The following is an 18,838-nucleotide window of genomic DNA, read 5'->3' as shown; positions in this document are numbered from 1 at the left end:
AGATGACTGCCTAAATCCCAGTCAGAATCATATATCACTATCACAGAGGACACTGTCATGAGGAGCCCTTTGCTGACAGTGGGGTAGAACCAGTGTTATTCCAGACACAGGGAGTTCTCTCCTCTCTCTGACAGTGGCCCAGACTCATGGAAACCTCTACTTGTCTCGAACTAGTGTCGGCTACATTATTCCCAGATTGGAATGCCTTCTCCTTCTGCCAGCAGGATAGACACTTCTTTTGCCAAATTGAGGGACTCAGATTCCCTTATTGCTAGACCAAGGGAGTCCTAAGCCCTTGAAGGCTGTCATGCTGAGCCATATTTGTTTCCTCCCTCCTTCTGGCAATATTTTTGAGTCGCTGTTGGGGATCTCGGCGAGTACGATCTGACCCTTTTCATATCAGACATGGGACAAACAGTGCTGTGGTGACCTTACTATCAGTAGTTAGTAGAGAAGGCAGAAGTTAACTGCCCTTACCATGTCTGGTGGGGAAGTTATTGTTCATTTACTCTATGATTCCAAGATGAGGTGCTTAATACCTGAAATCTGTGTGCCAGAAGACGAAGAGCGCAGTGAAGGACTAGAATAGCAGGAGATGCTACTGGGGAGGTGAATGAGGGTCATGGGCTGCAGCGTGCAGATGCTGAATAGCACTGGCGGTGAGGTGCACAGGTAGAGCTGGGAGGTGACAAAGCAGGACCAGCACATCACAGAGTGCAGTGCTTTGAAAAATGCACATCACAGAGTGCTTTGCTTTGAAAAATGTCTGTGAATTTTGTGCGCATGAAAGGAAACTACTGATAACATTGGCTAGAGCAAGACAGTGCAGTCACACCACTCCCTGAGGTGATTGCCAAAGGGAGGGGTGTGACTGCACTGTCTTGCTCTAGCCAATGTTATCAGTCATTTCCTTTCATGCGCACAAAATTCACAAACATTTTTCAAAGCAAAGCATAAGCAAATACATAACCCCAGCACTTCACACCCTCTTATGTGAAGTGCAAAAATTCCACTCCAGGGAAAGAGCCCTGCTAAGGCTGACTTTGGTAACGTGAAGCTTTGTGATAGCTTATGAAACACGCTTTGTGTCTCCTCCTCACCGCTTTGTTGCTTAGCTATATAAAGAGTTACTGTTACAAGGCAGGCACATTTTCCTGAACCTTTACTTTCTCTAATATGTTTCAGATTTCTGCAACAGCTGCCAAGGCCTTTTCATTCCTTTTCTTTTATAAAAGACATAAACCGGTCTTATGACTGGAACGCTGCAGCCAAGAAAAACAAACTAGGGCTGATTTTTTAACATTACATAACAAGGGGTCAGCTGGCCAAAAAAAAAAAAAAAAAAAAGTCCAAAGCAACAGGTTAAGTGAAATCTGTCTCGGCTATAGGTAGAACTGCAGGTTCATCATGGTGCAGAAAAGGTTATGGGTACCATTTCTGATTGTCCATGACTTCCTGCAGCGAGGATCTAGGTGGGTCGCCTTCCTGGTACAGAGGGAAGGCTCTAGGGGGTGAGTTTGCCTCTCATTTGCCCCAGAGTGTTGGCTCCTGTGTCCCATGGGGCTAAGCCCAGCTCCCTGCTTTGGGTATTACAACCTGGCACCTGTAGACACAGCACCACTAACTCAAATGTGACCCAGTCACACCTTCCTCCGCCTAAATTGTGACAGAGAGGCAGTAGGGCCCAACTAGTCTCTCTAAGCTGCTGAGTGGTCTTTGTGAAGCATGTTTGCTTTCTCAGTCCAGCTCATACTGGACAAGTATCCAGATGATAACTGCCACCATTCTAACTGAAAAAAGAACAGGAGTACTTATGGCACCTTAGAGACTAACAAATTTATTTGAGCATAAGCTTTCGTGGGCTAAAACCCACTTCATTGGATGCATGCAGTGGAAAATACAGTAGGAAGATATATATATATACACAGAGAACATGAAACAATGGGTGTTGCCATACACACTATAATGAGAGGGATCAGTTAAGGTGAGCTACTACCAGCAGGAAACAAAAAAAACCTTTTGTGGTGATAATCAAGATGGGCCATTTCCAGCAGTTGACAAGAACGTGTGAGGAGCAGTAGGGGAGAAAAATAAACATGGGGAAATAGTTTTACTTTGTGTAATGACACATCCACTCCCAGTCTTTATTCAAGCCTAATTTAATGGTGTCCAGTTTGCAAATGAATTCCAATTCAGCAGTCTCTCGTTGGAGTCTGTTTTTGAAGTTTTTTTGATTTTGTTTTGTTTTGTTTTGTTTTGTTCAGGTCACTCGATTACAGACCTAAAAGTTGCAATATTACAACTGTTCTTTTTGCAGATACAGACTAACAGGGCTGCTACTCTGAAACCATTCTAACTGACACGCTTGTTGGCAGTCTCAGTAGAGAAGCCAAGGCAAGAAGAGGCTGAACAACCTATCCCCAGACAAGTAGTCCCACTAGAATAGATGTGAAGCTTATTGGTAGGGCCACACAGAGAAGCCTGCACTTCCGCTGCCTACACTGTATCTGCTGGGGATAAACAGGACTTCAGTATCCAGAGCTGACACTCTGGCATCTTTCACTACCATAAGTATTAAGAATAAAGAAAAACCCTAAATACTCAGCATTATGTGGTAGGCATGGCCTACAGCCTCTCTTTAATCTCTCTCTCTCTCTTTGAAGGTATGATTCTGTAAGTTGTTGACCACCCTCCACTCCCATTAATCACGATGGATGTCGAAGGTGCTTAGTAACTAGCAAGACTGGGTCCTAAAAGCAGCCAGTGTTAGTGATCAGCAAGTAACTAGAATTGCCTTGGAAGCTAAACCTAGCATGAGGTGCTTACACAAATACACACCTTCATCTGCTTGACAGTGTATCGCATCGTTCCAAAGGGTCCATCTTTCATGAGCTTCTTCCCCACCACTTTGGCTCGGATGACTGTCATGAGAGAAGAAAAACAAGACACAGTAAACAACATGGACATTGGGACAACAACACTTCAGGGACTCTAATCCAGATGTTAGAGTAGACACTTCAATTCAGCAAAACCACATGGGTGGATGACACCGTAAAATAAAAATAAGATAAATCCCAGGACAAATAAACTCCAGATTTATTCTGTATCCGATGCATAATTACTTGCTTTCCCCCTGCACATTAAGAAATGTCTTTTTGATTCACAGGGGTTCAGCTGAGTTACCAAAGGCCACTCACTGCGTGCCTTCTGACTATTAATGAAATGCTTTCTTTCCAAAGAAAGGATCCAGACCCCTCTTACAAGACGTGGAACAGCGGAGCTAAACTGAACCTGGTGCCTAATCCGCTGGCAGGAACCTGGTGCAGAAGTTCTACCAAGAGAGGTTTTAGCTGCACAAAATGGCCATAACTACCACTCTGCTACTGTATAGGGACCAGCATAGCCTAGAAAGTGGATGCATGGGCCAGGGAGGGGACCATGGACAGGGAATGTGTTGATTTGGCACATCCCCTCAGCAGCCTTTACTGGTGGGTTTTATATTGAGCCCTGGCTACAAACAAAAGAGAGCCGTCCTCCTTTGGGATGAATACCCACTCAAGGTGTAGTTTAGACCTGCCAGCACTCATAAATCTGGTCCAGTAATTATATCCTGTCCAGTTCAAATTGTTTGGTGATCAGGGCCTTTCGCAAAATAAACTTGGATATTAAAGTGCTTTGGCTACTTGCAAGAAATCCTAGCTATATTTGCTCAGCCCCTAAGATCAGTCACTCAGGGGACCATATTTTGTGGTGTCAACAATGATGGTGTCAACAATGGTGGTGTCATTTAGTGAGGGAAAATCATCCCCATGCAGAAGGCAAGAACAAAGCCTACATACACAGTAAAGTCCACTTAAATCCTCAAAATAGGGCTAAAGTGGGATCTCAGGGATGCATAATCTTTGTACTGAGCCCAACAGAGTGAATTTCACTCTGAATATCTCAAGGAGCAAGGATCAGAAGGGCATTCAGCAAATAACTGTCCATTTTTTCAAATTAATTTATTTGTGGTCCTTAATACTGCTCTTGGAGCTCTCATTCACTGTGAAGCCACAGCACATAGGTCTGGAATATCAAATATACCAGGGACTCCACTGGAACTGTAATAAACTGGGCACTCCCGGGTCACCCTGTTTATAATATGTACTAAAAATAACATTAATCTGCACCCCCAGGAGTATCTCCATCACTCCAGTGAAATTCCTTTTGTTTGGAATATCTCAGAGTAATGCATATTGAGAGAAACCTCAGGACCTAGAAATCAGTGTTGTAGGTTCTCAAAATTAGTTTACTGTCAATTTTTAGCAGAAATGTCCTCCTGTTCTTTGATATTTGGGGCATTCAGCAAATAACTACCATTATCTTTTTTAGAAAAAAGTTTGCAGGTCACCTTCAAGTTTCGGCAAGACAGCAAAGATTAGAGAGCAAGAGAAAGGCCAGAAGGAATTACTCAGCTAACGTTCACTGCCCCAGAACAATTGTATCATGTCATCCAAGCCGCAGACGTAGTTTAATCTTTACCATGGCAGAAAAAATGAGCTCAGAGATGCCCAGTCCTAGGAAGGCTAAAGATTATTATTTTTCTTCTCCACTCCCCAAAGAGACCACTGAGTTTTTTAAAAACTGACCACAACCAATAATATTTTCAGTACTAAAATGAGATCTGAATAAACCCTACAAAAAGTCTTACTTTTAGTATATTAAGCCTTTCATTATGAAGGACCATTCAAACTACTTCTGCAATACCGAAATAATCCAAAGGACACTACATTATCATCAAGGCAGTGGTATAGTGAAGTAGTTTCTGAAGTAGGTTTTGGGGTGCTGTTATTCTATAGTGTTTGGGCAAAAAGACATTGGGCCAGATCTGTAGCTACTATGTATCAGCATAAGTCCATTGAAGACACATTGAAGAGCTGGTCCAACAATGTTGTCAAGCTTCTGATAGTCCAGCAACCAAAAAGGACTGTATACATATTCCATTTCCTTTGACCTTACCAAAGTTCTGATATTGACTCCTTGGACTGGTAGGAGGGTTTACTTCTTTCAGAGAAATTCAGTACAACTTTTATCTACTGGTAAATGAATGCATGCCATGGGAAATGCTTCATTTAAACAGGGAAACTGTTACTTTGCTAAAAGGAAAAATCCCGCTGACCAACTTGGTGATTTAAAGGCATGATAAATTTTGAACGATGGAGGAATTTCAATGGAATTTTGAAATGCAAGCTGTTTTATGACGCATCCTAACAGCTTGTAGATCTATAATGTTTTTAAGTAACATGTTCTAAAGAAGAACAGGCTCCCAGTTGTTAGCAATCCCCCCCCCTTTTTTTTAAATATTCTTTTGTATTACGGTAACACATAGAATCAGCAATCAGAATCAAGGCCCCATTGTGCTAGGTGCTTTATGAACATAGAGCAAAAGATGGCCCTGCCTGGAAGAGGTTACAGTCTAATTCAGATAGGTAGTAACAAGTTGGTGTAATAACCAACTAGAAGGAATGGGGAAGTGATGCAGTAAAAAGATCAGGTATTTACTATATAGGCCAATGAACAGAGCAAACAGAAGGCCCTACTAGCCATCTACTTAGCTATTATCAGTTGGCAGATTCTCTTAGGTCTCAGGACAGAAGTATTTTGAAGAGGAACATGAAGGAAGAGAAGGTAGTGACTTTATGGTCTAGTTCACAGAGGGTGTTCTGTGCAGAAGATGTGGAATGGAGGAAAGCTTGTAGATTTTATTTCTATTATGGCAGTACCTAAGAACCCCCAGCCAAATATCAAGGCCTCATTATGCCAGGGAGTCTACATGCAAGTGACAAAGAAGAGAGAACCCCTCTGAGGAAAAGACAAGAGATAGATGAGAAAAAACAGAGGAAAGGAGGGTTAGGACAATAAAATAAACAAGGTATATTATAGGAAAAACAGGGGAAAAAAAGTGATGGAGACAGGTAAAGCATAGTGGCAAGGAGACAAAACATACAACTCCTTCTCCTGCAGGGAGAACCAAGTTTTCAGGGCTTTAAAGGTAAGCACTAGAAACTTGTAATAGAATGCACTGGACAAAGAGAAGCCTGTGGATGGATTCAGAAAATTGGGTGATAGGATCAGGACCCATCCAAGCAGATGGATGATTTAGGAAGCAACATTCTGAATGGGCCTGAGATGAGTGTCAAGAATACCAGGACTCTGGTGAGAGCTATTTCACAGAGAGCATGAGACAGAGTAGAGGGGACCAAAGATGGAGTTGGAGGCAATGGCTGTAGATAGCACATATAATGAGTTTAAAGGGAGAAGGATGATGAGGCAGTAGTTGCAGAGGGTCAAAGGTATGGGCTTTGTTATATTTTTAGGATTGGGGAATCCACAGAGCTCTTTAGGTTTATGATTAAATTTCCCTTCAAAAGTCCAGGAGGCAGAGTAGTGAAAACTGCTTCAAAAATCACCTGTTCAATGTCTGACTTTGGATCCCCGTCAATTAGAGCAGGATGTGGCTTGGACTTTGCCAGTTACAAACTGTCCCCATCCAAAAGAGCATCATCCCAACTGAAAAATGCAGTAATTTCCAGTACAGACATGAGACCCTTGTGGACCCGATTCTGCACTGGTTTTGAGCCTCATGCAATCTCATTGATTTTAATGAGGTTGTCTGGGGCATTAGTCACTGCAAAATTTGGCCACGGTCTTCAAAGAGTTTCTCTTTGAGATTGTGCATGTGTGTATGCAGACAGTGTAAATCTAAAGGCATGGCCTAGTATTTACAAGTGTTCTGCTCTTTGTCTCTTACATGATGTCAGGGTTGCCCTCCAATATTGGAAACAGGATGAAAATCAAAGAGAAAGAGGTCAATTCATCTGACAGATGAACACAAATAGTCTTTTATTGTATCCCACCCAAAACAGGTTTGAGGGCTTCTCTCTCTCCTCTTCAAGTAACTTTTTGTTGATAGGGCTACTATAGCCAGTCTTTTCAAATACATTCTATAGAAGATAAGAAGGTTCCACTAGTAGCAATTCAAAATACCAGTGACAACTTATTTGTGAACTCTTTTGCAAATGTGTTTTTAATTTCTTGTATTACCAAAAATAGATGAACTCACAGCAAAAAATAAAAAAGTTCATCAAAATAGTAGTTCATACTTAGATCTGGCTCTCTTGAAAAGTGCTATAGATTTGGTGAAGAATGCCCTTGAGGATTTTAAATACTGTATCTTTAAAGGGGTGGATTGTTTTCCAACTTCTACCATTTTTTCTGTGAACCCCTAAAAATCAAAATGAGAACTTCTTGGGCATCAGAAGTTAACTAGAATGAGCACAATTCCTGCAGGGTTGTGTGAATTCCATCAGGTACCATTGATGGAGCTAGCATACAATGAAGGAAGTAAACAAGAGAGGGCCACGTTGAATTCTGCTGCGTATGAAAATATTGTGAATAGGAAGAAGAAATCAGTGGTTGCTAATAAAGGATAAAAACAGGAGTAAAAGCTCACATTCCTGAAGGGACCTTGAACACAATGAAAAGGTAGGGGGAGGGAGGTTAAAAACTATTTAAGATTCCAAATCAAGAACATGTTTATACTTGGGTGAAAGTCAAATTCAGGTTCTGACAAAACAGATGAAAATCAGCTCTTTCTTCCCAAACCTCAGTTTCCTTAGCAACAGTTTAAATGGAAGCACTTAACGTAGTGCAAAGACTTCATTAAGAAAGGCTGGCTTTGATTTAGGCACCAGTCAACAAATTTACCAAAGAATCAGAGAATCCAGAACTAGGGTCTTTCTAAGTAGAAGTATGTCTCCCCTTACAGCTAGGATGTGTAATTCCCACCTTGAGTAGATGTACACACACACTATTCTGCTCAAGCTAGCATGCTGAAAAGAGCAGTGTGGGGCTGCAGTGGTATGGGCTAGATGCCAGAGTCCATGCCCGCCTGATCCCTGGGAACATACTTGGTCAGCTAGCTCAAACTACTGCCCATCCTGCTGTGGCCACATTGCTATTTTTAGGTGACAGCTCAAGCACAGCTAGTGTGTGTACATTTATTCTAGCCGGGAATGATCCCTCCTAACTGCTGTGTAGACGTACCCTAAGTGAAAGAGGGTCCCACTTTCAATTAATGCAATAGTTGTGAACAGGCAGAGTGATTTACTAGCTCAGTTAATGGTCCTTTGTGCCTCTCCTCCCTGTTCTTAAGGCTTTTATGCCACAGGGTGGTCAGACAGCAGTAATTCCAACTAAGGGCATGTCTTCACTAGCAACTAGCCGTGGCAGCGCTTTAACGTGGCTGTGTAGTCACGGCACCAGCGCTGGGAGAGAGCTCTCCCAGTGCTCTAAGAATACCACCTCCATGAGGGGAATAGCTCCCAGTGCTGGTGCACTGTCTACACTGCCATGTTACAGTGCTGAAACTTGCAGCACTCAGTGGGGTGTTTTTTCACACTCCTGAGCGAGAAAGTTGCAGCGCTGTAAAGTGACAGTGTAGACAAGGCCAAACTCATCTTGATCAAAACCATGCAAAACAAAACACACTAGTCTGGGCTCCAGTGAATGGGTAGAGTCCTCCTTACTCCAAGGCAGCCAGCCTCTTGTCTCCCAAGCAGCAACCCTTATCTAGTTTTCTGGGTTTCTGCCAGAGAACCTGATGGGCCTGCAGCCTCAGATTCCATCTCATTCTCTTCCCCGAGCATCTGTGCACGCCAAAGGAAAGCCACACTGTTTGCCAGGGACCAGATAATGTTCTAATCTGAGTCTACCCCTATCTTCTCTGGTACTAAAATCCTGCTCCCAGAGACCAGACTGCTGTATCTGCCATGTAACTGCATGAAGGTTGGAATGGGAGGGAATCCTCCTACCCAGGCTGTTGAATAGGAGTGGAGCTGCTCTGCAGTTGTGGCTCCAGCCAAATGGTCCCTTCCATGTGGCTCTTCCAGGCCTAGCCTGCCCCGAGACCCTCTTTCTGAGAGCATGCTGCGAGTCTCCCCAGAGTAGAGCTCTGTGCTATGGATTTGTAGCCCTATCCAGCTTCACCAAATCCTGCCCTTTCCCCACACAGTGAGAACCTCCACTAGCTTTATTGCCAGAAACCTCTTCCCTCCTGGGCAGAGGGTACAGAATGTGTCCCTTACTGATTCGGGACCTTAAAAATAAACTAAACATTGTCAGCAAAAAGAAAAGGAGTACTTGTAGAACCTTAGAGACTAACACATTTATTTGAGCATAAGCTTTTGTGAGGAAAGCTTATGCTCAAATAAATGTGTTAGTCTCTAAGGTGCCACAAGTACTCCTTTTGTTTTTGTGGATACACACAAACATGGCTGCTACTCCTAAACATTGTTTTCCCTACTCATTTTTAAAATGTTATGCTCTATAAAGCACCTAAAGTTGACAGTATTTCTGTTGCAGATTCAATCCAAGAAATCCAACGAAGCACATTTACTTGTGGAGACTCCTATTTTATCAACAAAATGCTGCTAACCAGCAAAAGGTGTGGTGAGCACTCCCCCTGAACTCTCCCTTTCTCCCTGAAGTCCTATTACAATCCTGCTATTGCCGATGGGAAACGTTATCCCACACAAGTGGTCACCAAAATAGCTGCATATTTTTAAACCACAGCCCCTTTGAAGTGGGGCCTATAAAAATACTCTGATCCAAGATGAATGTTTCTCAGTACTTTGGGGTTTCAGGTTGGGTCACTTTGTGGGATTTGAGCGGTTGGCAAGGTCTCATGAGTGATTCATAATTATTTATGTGAAGCTAAATTAGATGGGGATATAAATCTTTAATAAGATAAGCAAGGCAGCCACACTATGATTCAAAAAGAACCCAATGGACTGACTCTCAAATCTGGTGTTCATTTCCTTTAAAATGTATTTTGCGGGGAGGGGGAGAGAAATATTTAGTTGTGGCTTTGAACAAATAATTTTTACAAATCCTACTCTCCGCTTGGGCTCTGGAGATTTATACAGCATGAATGCCAAAAAAGGACAAGAGCATATTTATATCTTTTTTTTCCTTTGGTGTGTGTTTTTTTAAAAATGGGTAAATTTAGTGCTTAGGAAAGCACAGAACTGATAGCAGCATAGCACTATGCAGGCATCCCCTTTGCAACTTATTATTTATTGTTTGTATTCTCATAGCATCCCCAATGTGGTAGGCACTGCCTACCCACACATACCCTGCTCTATGGGACTGACCCAAACCTTTCCCTTGACTTCAGTAGACACTGGATCAGGCCCTAAGAAGGTAAGCAACATAGGAAGGGCATAAGGGAAGGGAGAGAATCCAGACAGGTTTGCTCACGAAAGCTTATGCTCTAATAAATTTGTTAGTCTCTAAGGTGCCACAAGTACTCCTTTTCTTTTTGCAGACAGGTTTGGTTTATTTCGTTACATAAATATGCATCCATTCTAGCCAACCACTCCTTGACCTATCCATTATTAGTTAACCAGTTCCTAGAAGAAGTCACAGAAGCAGTGGGTCTTCCGGTGGGATTTGAGGTAGGAGAGGACAGTGGCCTCACAAGGTCAGATCATGAAGGGCAGCATGGAAGACCAGGCACAGGCAGTTGTGAGAGAACGGGACAACTGATAGATTATGGCTAGAATCATTTGCAGGGCTGAGGCGGTGATGTGACACAAGAGGACTTGTAATTATTCTATGGTGACATGCATGCACACACCAGCTAAACAAAACATGTGTGGCATGGGTAAGAGAACTCTGGAGCTCTTACTCCCATCTGAAAAATGAAGGCCTCTATTGCCTTAGCTAAAGTGGAATTTCCATTAGCTGTCAGTAATATTAAAGTCTTTCTTGTAGGCCGGCAACTAGATGGTAACATTACAAATGTAACATTACGTTAATCAGAGACCAGTGGTGCTTACTATCCAGTGCATTGGAAGCTCTAACAATGTTAATCTGCAGAACTCACTGCCATCTGAGTCCCAGAGTCTTCTCACCAGAAAGTACTAGTTGTCACAAATGTAGGTTTTTCCTTTTACATGGGGTCAGACCCTTTTAGGGACAGGGATTAATCCCAAATCCATTTCACTTGTGACCCAGTAATCAAAGACTGATCAAGACAGAAACTCCGAGGCTTTTCATTTCGATTCCAAGGATTTCATTTATCAGTGTGTCATTTTGGCAATTTTAAGTGGATCTGGTTCAGAAACAAAATCCGCAGTGCATTTAAATAATTGAGGGCATAGGAAGATTTATGTATGCAGTAATGGGAACAGTGGTGATAAGATGTCTTCCCAGTTGCCGAGATATATAGATTGCAAAACACCACAATGCCCTGCAGTCAGCTGAATGAGTAAAATGGATTAGAAGCAAAACTGTGGCTAGCAATGGAGCAGCCTCTAAGAAGCGCCATGGGACAACAGAGACTGAGCCACAGGCTGGGGATAATGAACTAAGCTATGAGAGAAACCACACACACAAGTGTGGACACATCCATGTGGGATAACAAGGGATGCATGGGGGGCGGGGGATGGGGAGGAGTTCTAATTGTTCATCCACAGGCAGAAGCAGTCAAAGCAAAAGATATGGGATCAGCAATGGGGCAAAGAAATTATACTCCAACAAGATCACTGACCGGATCAGAGCCTGGCCAAGCAAAAATTTATTTGCCTCCAGGAGCAGGATGGACTTGAAGGGGCAGCTTGTACTGATCCTATGTTTACCTTTTACTGCAACAGAGGCTTTCTACTGAGGGTATTTGCATCTTCCCTTTCTGCCTGCCCTGGTAAGAACACCTTCCTGCTCAGATGTGCGTGTGAGGGTTTGTGGGGAACCGACCAATGGCTGCATCCTGCAGGGCCTAAGCAGGTGAACTGTCTACAACTCGTGGCACACCTCTCATGCTACCAAGAATCTGAGAAGTTTAATGTAACAGTCACAAGGACCTCCATGGGTGGGAGTCCCTCATGCTGCTTTCTAGGGCTGAGTAAACACTGATGATCATTCTTAGCTGATCTGTCCTTGCAACAGACTCGCTCTCCGTCTCATGGGCTGCATTCTTTTCCACACCCCTCAGGCTGATCTGTTAGTAATTACACCAGCAGGGCTGGCTTTCTGCATCATTGAGAAGCAAAACTGTGGGCCAACCATGACCCTTTGACAAGGCGCTCTTGCCTAGTTTTATTTAGGCTCTTGGAAGGCTTTGCTAAATTGTCTGAGGGCTATGTGAGAGACAAGTGGGTGGGGTCGGGTGGAGGATTCCTTTGCAAGGGAGAAAAGTAGTAATAACCCACTCACTCCCACTACTTCCCCAGAAAAGCCAAAGGTGGGGTTAAATATAGTGAGTACTCCAGCAAAAGATGGGAAAATAATGTTTACTCTCCCCATGGTGGTTTGCCTTAATCTGCATGTACCAGAATAAGAGCCACCTCCTCGTATCATCACCACACTAAGTGAATTAAAACTAGAGGGTTCTTCACACATTTGTATGTTTAGGGGGGAGGGTGAAGTGGCGGGCATGAGAAAATACTGGAGAAGGAAACTCCTTTTTTACCTATCCCTTCCAATCAAAGCCACTACAGTTCACCAACCCAGCCTTCCTGTTCCCCTGGAACTAGCCATTGCCAGAAGAGTTGCTACACAGCACCATAAAGAGGGGAGGTGGGGAGGCTTGGAGAAGAAGCACACTGCCTCCACAGTGCTGCCAGGGAATGGGAGACCTAAATTTTGATCTCTTGCCCCTTCAACCACACGTATCATGAAATGCGGCTGAAGCACTCACAGTGATGAGCACCTGCCGTCTGAAAAATCTGGCATCTCATGTGAGGCACCCAAAATCACCAGTCACTTTTGAAAATATCAGACTTTCTTGTAACGATTAGAATGGACATTGCACTTTCGTTCACTGAGCATGGAGAAGAGATTATATTTTGTAACTAGCTATCGTGACTCCATTTCTGTTAATGCCATGTCTCCCATTCACCAGTTCAGGTGTTACAGAAGAATAACAGTACAGGACAGAGGTATGGCATTTGTGTGAACACTTTATGCTTTGCTGTAAACCTAAGGTGTGCTCCTGCTGTAGACTTAAGTCAGATGGATGCAATGCAAGCATTGCAGTTTATGACTTACAGTAATTTAGCAAACTGGCTGGAACTCCACAGGTTAGACCAGGGGTTCTCAAACTGGGAGTCATGACCTTATTATGTGGGGGTTCACAAGCTGCAGCCTCCATCCCAAACACCACTTCACCTTCAGCATTTATAATACTGTTAAATTTTTTTAAGTGTTTTAATTTAAAAGGGGGGGGGTCACACTCAGAGGCTTGCTGTGTGAAAGGGGTCACCAGTACAAAAGTTAGAGAACTACTGGATTAGACACGTTGACTGTATTAACTGAGGCATTGGACCAGATATTGCTGCCAAACCTACAGACAGAAGAGGGTGTCTGGCTCACTGGGATTCCATCCTCCAGGTTGGAATGAGTGAGATATTTGCCATTTGTCGTAATGTCACCAGCTGTGGGGCAAAAGTTGCTTCATGGTGACAGAGATCTCTGAGGAAGACTTGAATCGGCCCGAAGACAAATGCAGACACCACTCCTGGACACATTCTTCTAGAGCCGGATGGAAAATTTTGACTAAACATGCAAGTTTGATGGGGAAAAGAAGAACAATTAAAAAAAAGTTCATCCTGTCCCACACCCCATCCCTATCTTCCAGCCAGATCTAACACATTCTCTATGGTCCCCACCCTGTGGCTTTAATTCCTAGCCCCATCTGGCATATGTCGCAGCTGTTTGAGGTAGCTTGAAAGAGAGACAGTCATGCACTGTATCTCTGGAGGGTTGGGGGGTACCCAATTAAATGGCTTCATATGAGGGCCTGCATTTGTTTACTATTGACTGCAGTTGGCCAGGGCTGGTTCAGATCTCCTACTGCTAAATATTAACCAGGTTTGTCATGTCCTTTTATTCAGCAAATTTTCCCTCTGCTAAAGTTCATTTGTTCCAATGGGCTATAATGTCCTGGCTTCCTACAATGAGGAAGAGGAAGAGAATAGAGCAATGCACCTCTTTCCAGAGAGACTATAATAGCTCCAGGCACCATGTGGCTTCAACTAGTTATTAAGCAGAACCAGGGGACAAGAATTTAAGAAGCAAAGTTGCAGACAGCAATTGGAGTAAACGTGGTTGTGTTGGGGTCCCCCATCCAGCTTAATGAATGGAAAAGTATATTATTTATATTGTGTGATAGCACATAGGAGGCCCAATTGTCCCTCATCACAGATGCCACATGACATCTGATGGCCTCATATATATAATTAGCTGTTTGTATTGGAATTGTGGAAATCTGAGTGTAGAAAATGTTATTTATTAAATTAGTAGGACACCATTTTTAAGCTTCCAGCACTAATAACAGTTTTACATCCCTCTTGCTATATCTCACACTGGATCCCACAGGGGCCTCTACACCTTGAAACATTAGCAGTGGGAATGCAGAAAGAGGAGGGAACTTTGTTGGAAAACAGTAGGCAGCCTCTGATCTAGACATACTGTTCAGGTCCCCGTAAATAATTTAAAAATTCCTAAATTCCCCATAATAGTTCTCTCTGCCTAATTCCTAACATCCATCTTCACTCTTGTGCTTCCCATGACCCAGAACTACTTTTAAAAACAACAAAACAATGAAATATTTGTAATTATTTGTAACTTGAATCTTTAAAGCACTTTACATAGATGGTTTGCTTTATGCCAAAAGACTGGTCAGGGAAATTTGCAGGAAACACCTTGCAGAACACACAAAGCAAAGCCAAAGGAAGAAAAAAAAAGCCCTGGGAAAACACGCGAGGTCCATTGTTACCCTACTCTTACATCTACCAAATTGTTCTTAGCTCAGGAGAGGTCAGGCAGGATGGAGACACTCATTGGAAATGGCACATGAAGCAATTGTTTGAACCGTAAGAATTCCACACATCATTAGTTTCGATTCGCAGCTTGTGACAGCAAAGCATTCTGGGCTGGCCATAGATTTAACTAGATTGGCATGTGGGCTGCAGGGTAAGTGTACCTACAGCTTGGAGAGGCCCTTAACAAAGGGAAGCACTGAAGGCACCTCTTCCATCTAGCTTTTTTGGAGGGGAGAATGTAACGGGAGGGGGGTGGTGGGAGGCACATTTTCACCTAAAATAATTTGTGGACTAGGCTGCTTTGCAGTAAAGCTCAGTGGGTGAGACAAGCCACAGAGTTAAAAGCAAGAAATGAAAACGGGGTGCATGGAAGGGAGCGCCTTGGGAACAGAGTGGTAAGGTGCCCTCACCTCTCCAAAGGATGAGCTCAGCAGAGTGCCAATTGACTCATCTTGTTTGGCTGGCAATTGTCAAAGAGGGAAGATTTGCTTTCAGTGGAGGCTAGTGATGTTGGAAGGTGGATTGGCCAAACCTACACAAAAAAGCATTTCCAGGGTCAATTTACAGTCATGCGTAAAAATAACTAGTGAGTGACTCAAAACTGGTCCAGCAGGGCTTCCTCTGGAGGCACCTCCACAGCTTGCCTTTGGGCCACATGGGTTCTAAATTTAAGGTTTATTAACCCCACCCCCAATTTTGGAAACAAGGGTGGGTGGGGCATAGGGCAGCACATGCCGAAGTTGAGAAGTTAGTCTTTGACAGACAGGCTGTCCTTTCTCACAGCTCTTCTGAATGGTTAGGAGGGAGCCATGGGTCTAAGTGTTCAATTTGGGGAGTATGGCAGAGCCATGGTGAGACTTATTAGGGGCAAACTGAAACCATGCGTGGTTTTAATGAAACGAGGAGCTGGTGTGCAGGGCTGATTGCAGCAGGAACATTTATTGCCTGGTTGGAATGTGCATCTGGCATTGATCGTTTCCCCAGCCATCAAGTGAGCAGTAATGTGGAAAGCAAACTGGAGCTTATAAAGAAAGATGAATTTTCTAATGAAGTGCAATTTGGGGAACAGCCTTTGTAAGGAGAAAACCATGTTTTTGTTCATTATTTTAGTAAAAAGTTATAGGTGAAACTGATTTTGTATCTCTGGTGACCACCGCCTGGAGGCTGAATTTCCTGAAAGACTGGCACAGCAGCTAAAAGACAGGGCAATAATCTGGAGGGCCTGAAACCACATTTGGCCCCATTCCACCATCCTAACTCACCCTTAGTAACTTACTCCCTTGAAATCACTGGGACTGTTTGCGGTATTATTGAACCTGAGTAAGGGGAGCAGAATTAGTCCCCAAGACACAAAAATGAGCAGCAGCTCACACTGCACATTTGAAGCACAGTCTCTTGGATAATGCTGAGCCAAACAGAGGATCAGCTGTTCTGCTGGCAACTGGCCCCCTTGCTATTTACCATAGAGGATGTGAACGAGTAAGCCATTATCTTGCAATCGGTGTCTGGCTTTCAGCACAAGCATGATAGAGAAGCCCCTATCACCTATTTTCTGGGGCATGTCTAGATAGGTATGTAGAGGCTGCTCGCAGATATCTGTGTAGGAGCCATGACAATTTTACCTCCTGCTCTGTTGCAGTGCCGCATTCACACAGATCCTGGAATCTTAGGCCTCTAACATGGAGGATGCTGTTCATGTCTTGCTCTTAATACTGAGAAATTAAAACTGTAGTTGGGAAAGCAAATCTACATGAGGTGAAGAAACTGGCAGGAGCTTGTTCATGAGTTACTTCATCTCCTTTCTGGGATATGTGGTGTTAGCAAATACAACTGCACACCTTTAATTATATTTTTCGAACAGCTAATAAAAAAATTTCTGAGCAAAGTCTACCCTTTTCCTACGTCCCCTGAATTTACAGTGCAATCTCCAAACATACTGGGTGCTGAAATCTAAATGGGCCAACAACATGTACAAGAAGGAGGGGAGAGTCTGGCTTGGGAATGTGTCGGAAAAAGTTTCTGTTGGATGGAAGTATTAGGGCAGCCCTAATGACCAATAAGACTTTACAAAAAGGGAGGGTCGAAAGCTCCATGCATTGGACGCTACTTATTCACCAACATGTAAGAGGACTCTCCTTTCTCAAGCACCTCCCCCAACTGGGACAGATGCCAGCATTTTGTGATGAAATGGGCCTCTACTGATCACATGTTTTACACACATTTTTGCACGTAGGAGCTAGAGTGTAAGAGCTGTTTGGAAACATGTATAGATTTCAAGGGTACTGGGTGGGCCTACAAATTCCTTCCTGCATTAGAAAACCTGCTTAAGCTGATAGACTAAGCAGCTGTCCAAGCCAAAAGGGACATATATATTTAACCAGGTCCCAAACTACATGTGCTATTCTGCTTTTCTATTTGCACTGGACCTGAGAATAACCTAGTATCAGGACTGCTTTTTAGGGAAGCTGAAATTGTATGCAGACATGCCTTCTTGGGAGAGGCCTGTGTCTTTTACCTATCATATTTTGCTGTGAGCTATTCAAGTGCTGGCAGTTATGTGTTGGAGGAAGCAGGGTATCTATAAACATGATCGTGTCCATGACACACTTCACATCGATGGCGAGCTTTGAGAAATTTATTAATTTGGTATATTATTTATTGATGTTTCAATAGACAAACCTCAGTTAGCCAGTCCATGATTGTCGAAAAATCTCAGCTTATCTGAATGTCAGATACATTCCCTGAGACTGCATTGCACACAAGTCTCTTTGTGCTGAAGTCTGACTGCCACCTTCAGATGTATATACAGTGATCTTAGAGCCTGATCAAGTGTCCACTGAAGTCAGTGGGAGTCCTTCCACAGAATTAGTGGGCATTGGATCAAGCCTTGGAGCACAGATCTTGGCTGCTGTCTCTAGCTCAGCCAGACAGCCTGCAGGCTTCAAAGAAGTTCAGGGATAGGGGACCATCAGTACAGATCTAACAGCTTTCTGGCCAATTCCCACAGGTATCCAAAGGTTTCTGGTATCCCTTCGGGTTTTGTGATAATTGGAGTTCTCCTGCAATTATTTAATTTTAAATCAATAGCGTGACATTATACGGCTGAAGGGTTTCAGTATCTGTTTGTCCTTGAAAAGGTGTGAAATGGAGAGTGGGACTGGGATGTCCATGACAGAGTTAATCAAAACACATGAAGTGTCTCTAAGAAGATTTGCCCACCCCTTGTTATTTGCCAGCAATACAGCTGTTTATGTAGTAGAGAGAAATATTGCCCACTCTAGCTTTGGACACAGGACTTTCAGACTAGAAAATTACTGAAGCAAAGGGGATGAAGATAGGCAGGGATGCAGCAGCTTTGTTTTGTAAACAGGTTCTGGTGAGAGATACAATACTGAAAGTCCTGAGGAAGGACGGGCCAAAGAGGCCATTACCAATATTTTCAAACCTTTAGAAATACATCCTCAATAGAGAAACTGAAGCTCTTTTGTTTAAATATTTGCATGAAAAATCACAATCAAAATATCAAATCTGTGAAAACTTCAACTAGCTTTAATAAGAATGTATTTCTGTAAGTTATGTGCCACTATTGTGGTATTCTTGTACACATGCACTTCTATATATTACTAATACAGTACTGTTGAGTGTGTTCTTTGCTACACTTGTATAACATCAGTGAGCACAGCAAGCATCAACTGTAAGTAGAACCCACTTTCCACAGACTGTATTGACTTGCTCTACACCATAGCTGCTTAGAAATCCAAGTCTAAATCACAGGATTTTCTTCCCACTCCATGTGGTCAATCTATCTCTTCATACGAAATCTTCCTCCTCAGACCGAATGGATCCAGCTGAGATTTGCTCACAGTGACCTGCCTACCAGTCAAAAAGGACCCCATGCTAAAGAAATTGACAAGCTCTGAATAACTCTTGACATAAACTTCCACTGGGCTCTAACTTTGTCGAGAGGAGTCTAT

The 18,838-nt window shown here is 43.2% G+C and overlaps 2 protein-coding genes across 2 annotated transcripts in view; one reads left to right on the top strand and one right to left on the bottom strand.

Annotated features, from left to right (window-relative positions):
- The window catches only part of SYN3 (synapsin III), a 274,735-nt gene that overhangs the window by 126,065 nt on the left and 129,832 nt on the right, over window positions 1-18,838 (top strand). The gene's annotated exons all lie outside the window — the stretch shown is intronic.
- TIMP3 (TIMP metallopeptidase inhibitor 3) overlaps window positions 1-18,838 on the bottom strand; it is a 48,387-nt gene that overhangs the window by 11,919 nt on the left and 17,630 nt on the right. Inside the window, exon 2 of the mRNA XM_038386750.2 lies at window positions 2,839-2,921. Coding sequence (XP_038242678.1) covers window positions 2,839-2,921 — 83 coding nt within the window. The remainder of the gene's footprint in view (window positions 1-2,838; window positions 2,922-18,838) is intronic.

This window comes from Dermochelys coriacea, chromosome 1, assembly GCF_009764565.3.
Source record: "Dermochelys coriacea isolate rDerCor1 chromosome 1, rDerCor1.pri.v4, whole genome shotgun sequence".
In the NCBI taxonomy this organism is placed as follows: Eukaryota; Metazoa; Chordata; order Testudines; family Dermochelyidae; genus Dermochelys; species Dermochelys coriacea.
Note: the sequence above shows the minus strand (reverse complement) of the source record. Positions and strands in the feature narration are given on the sequence as shown.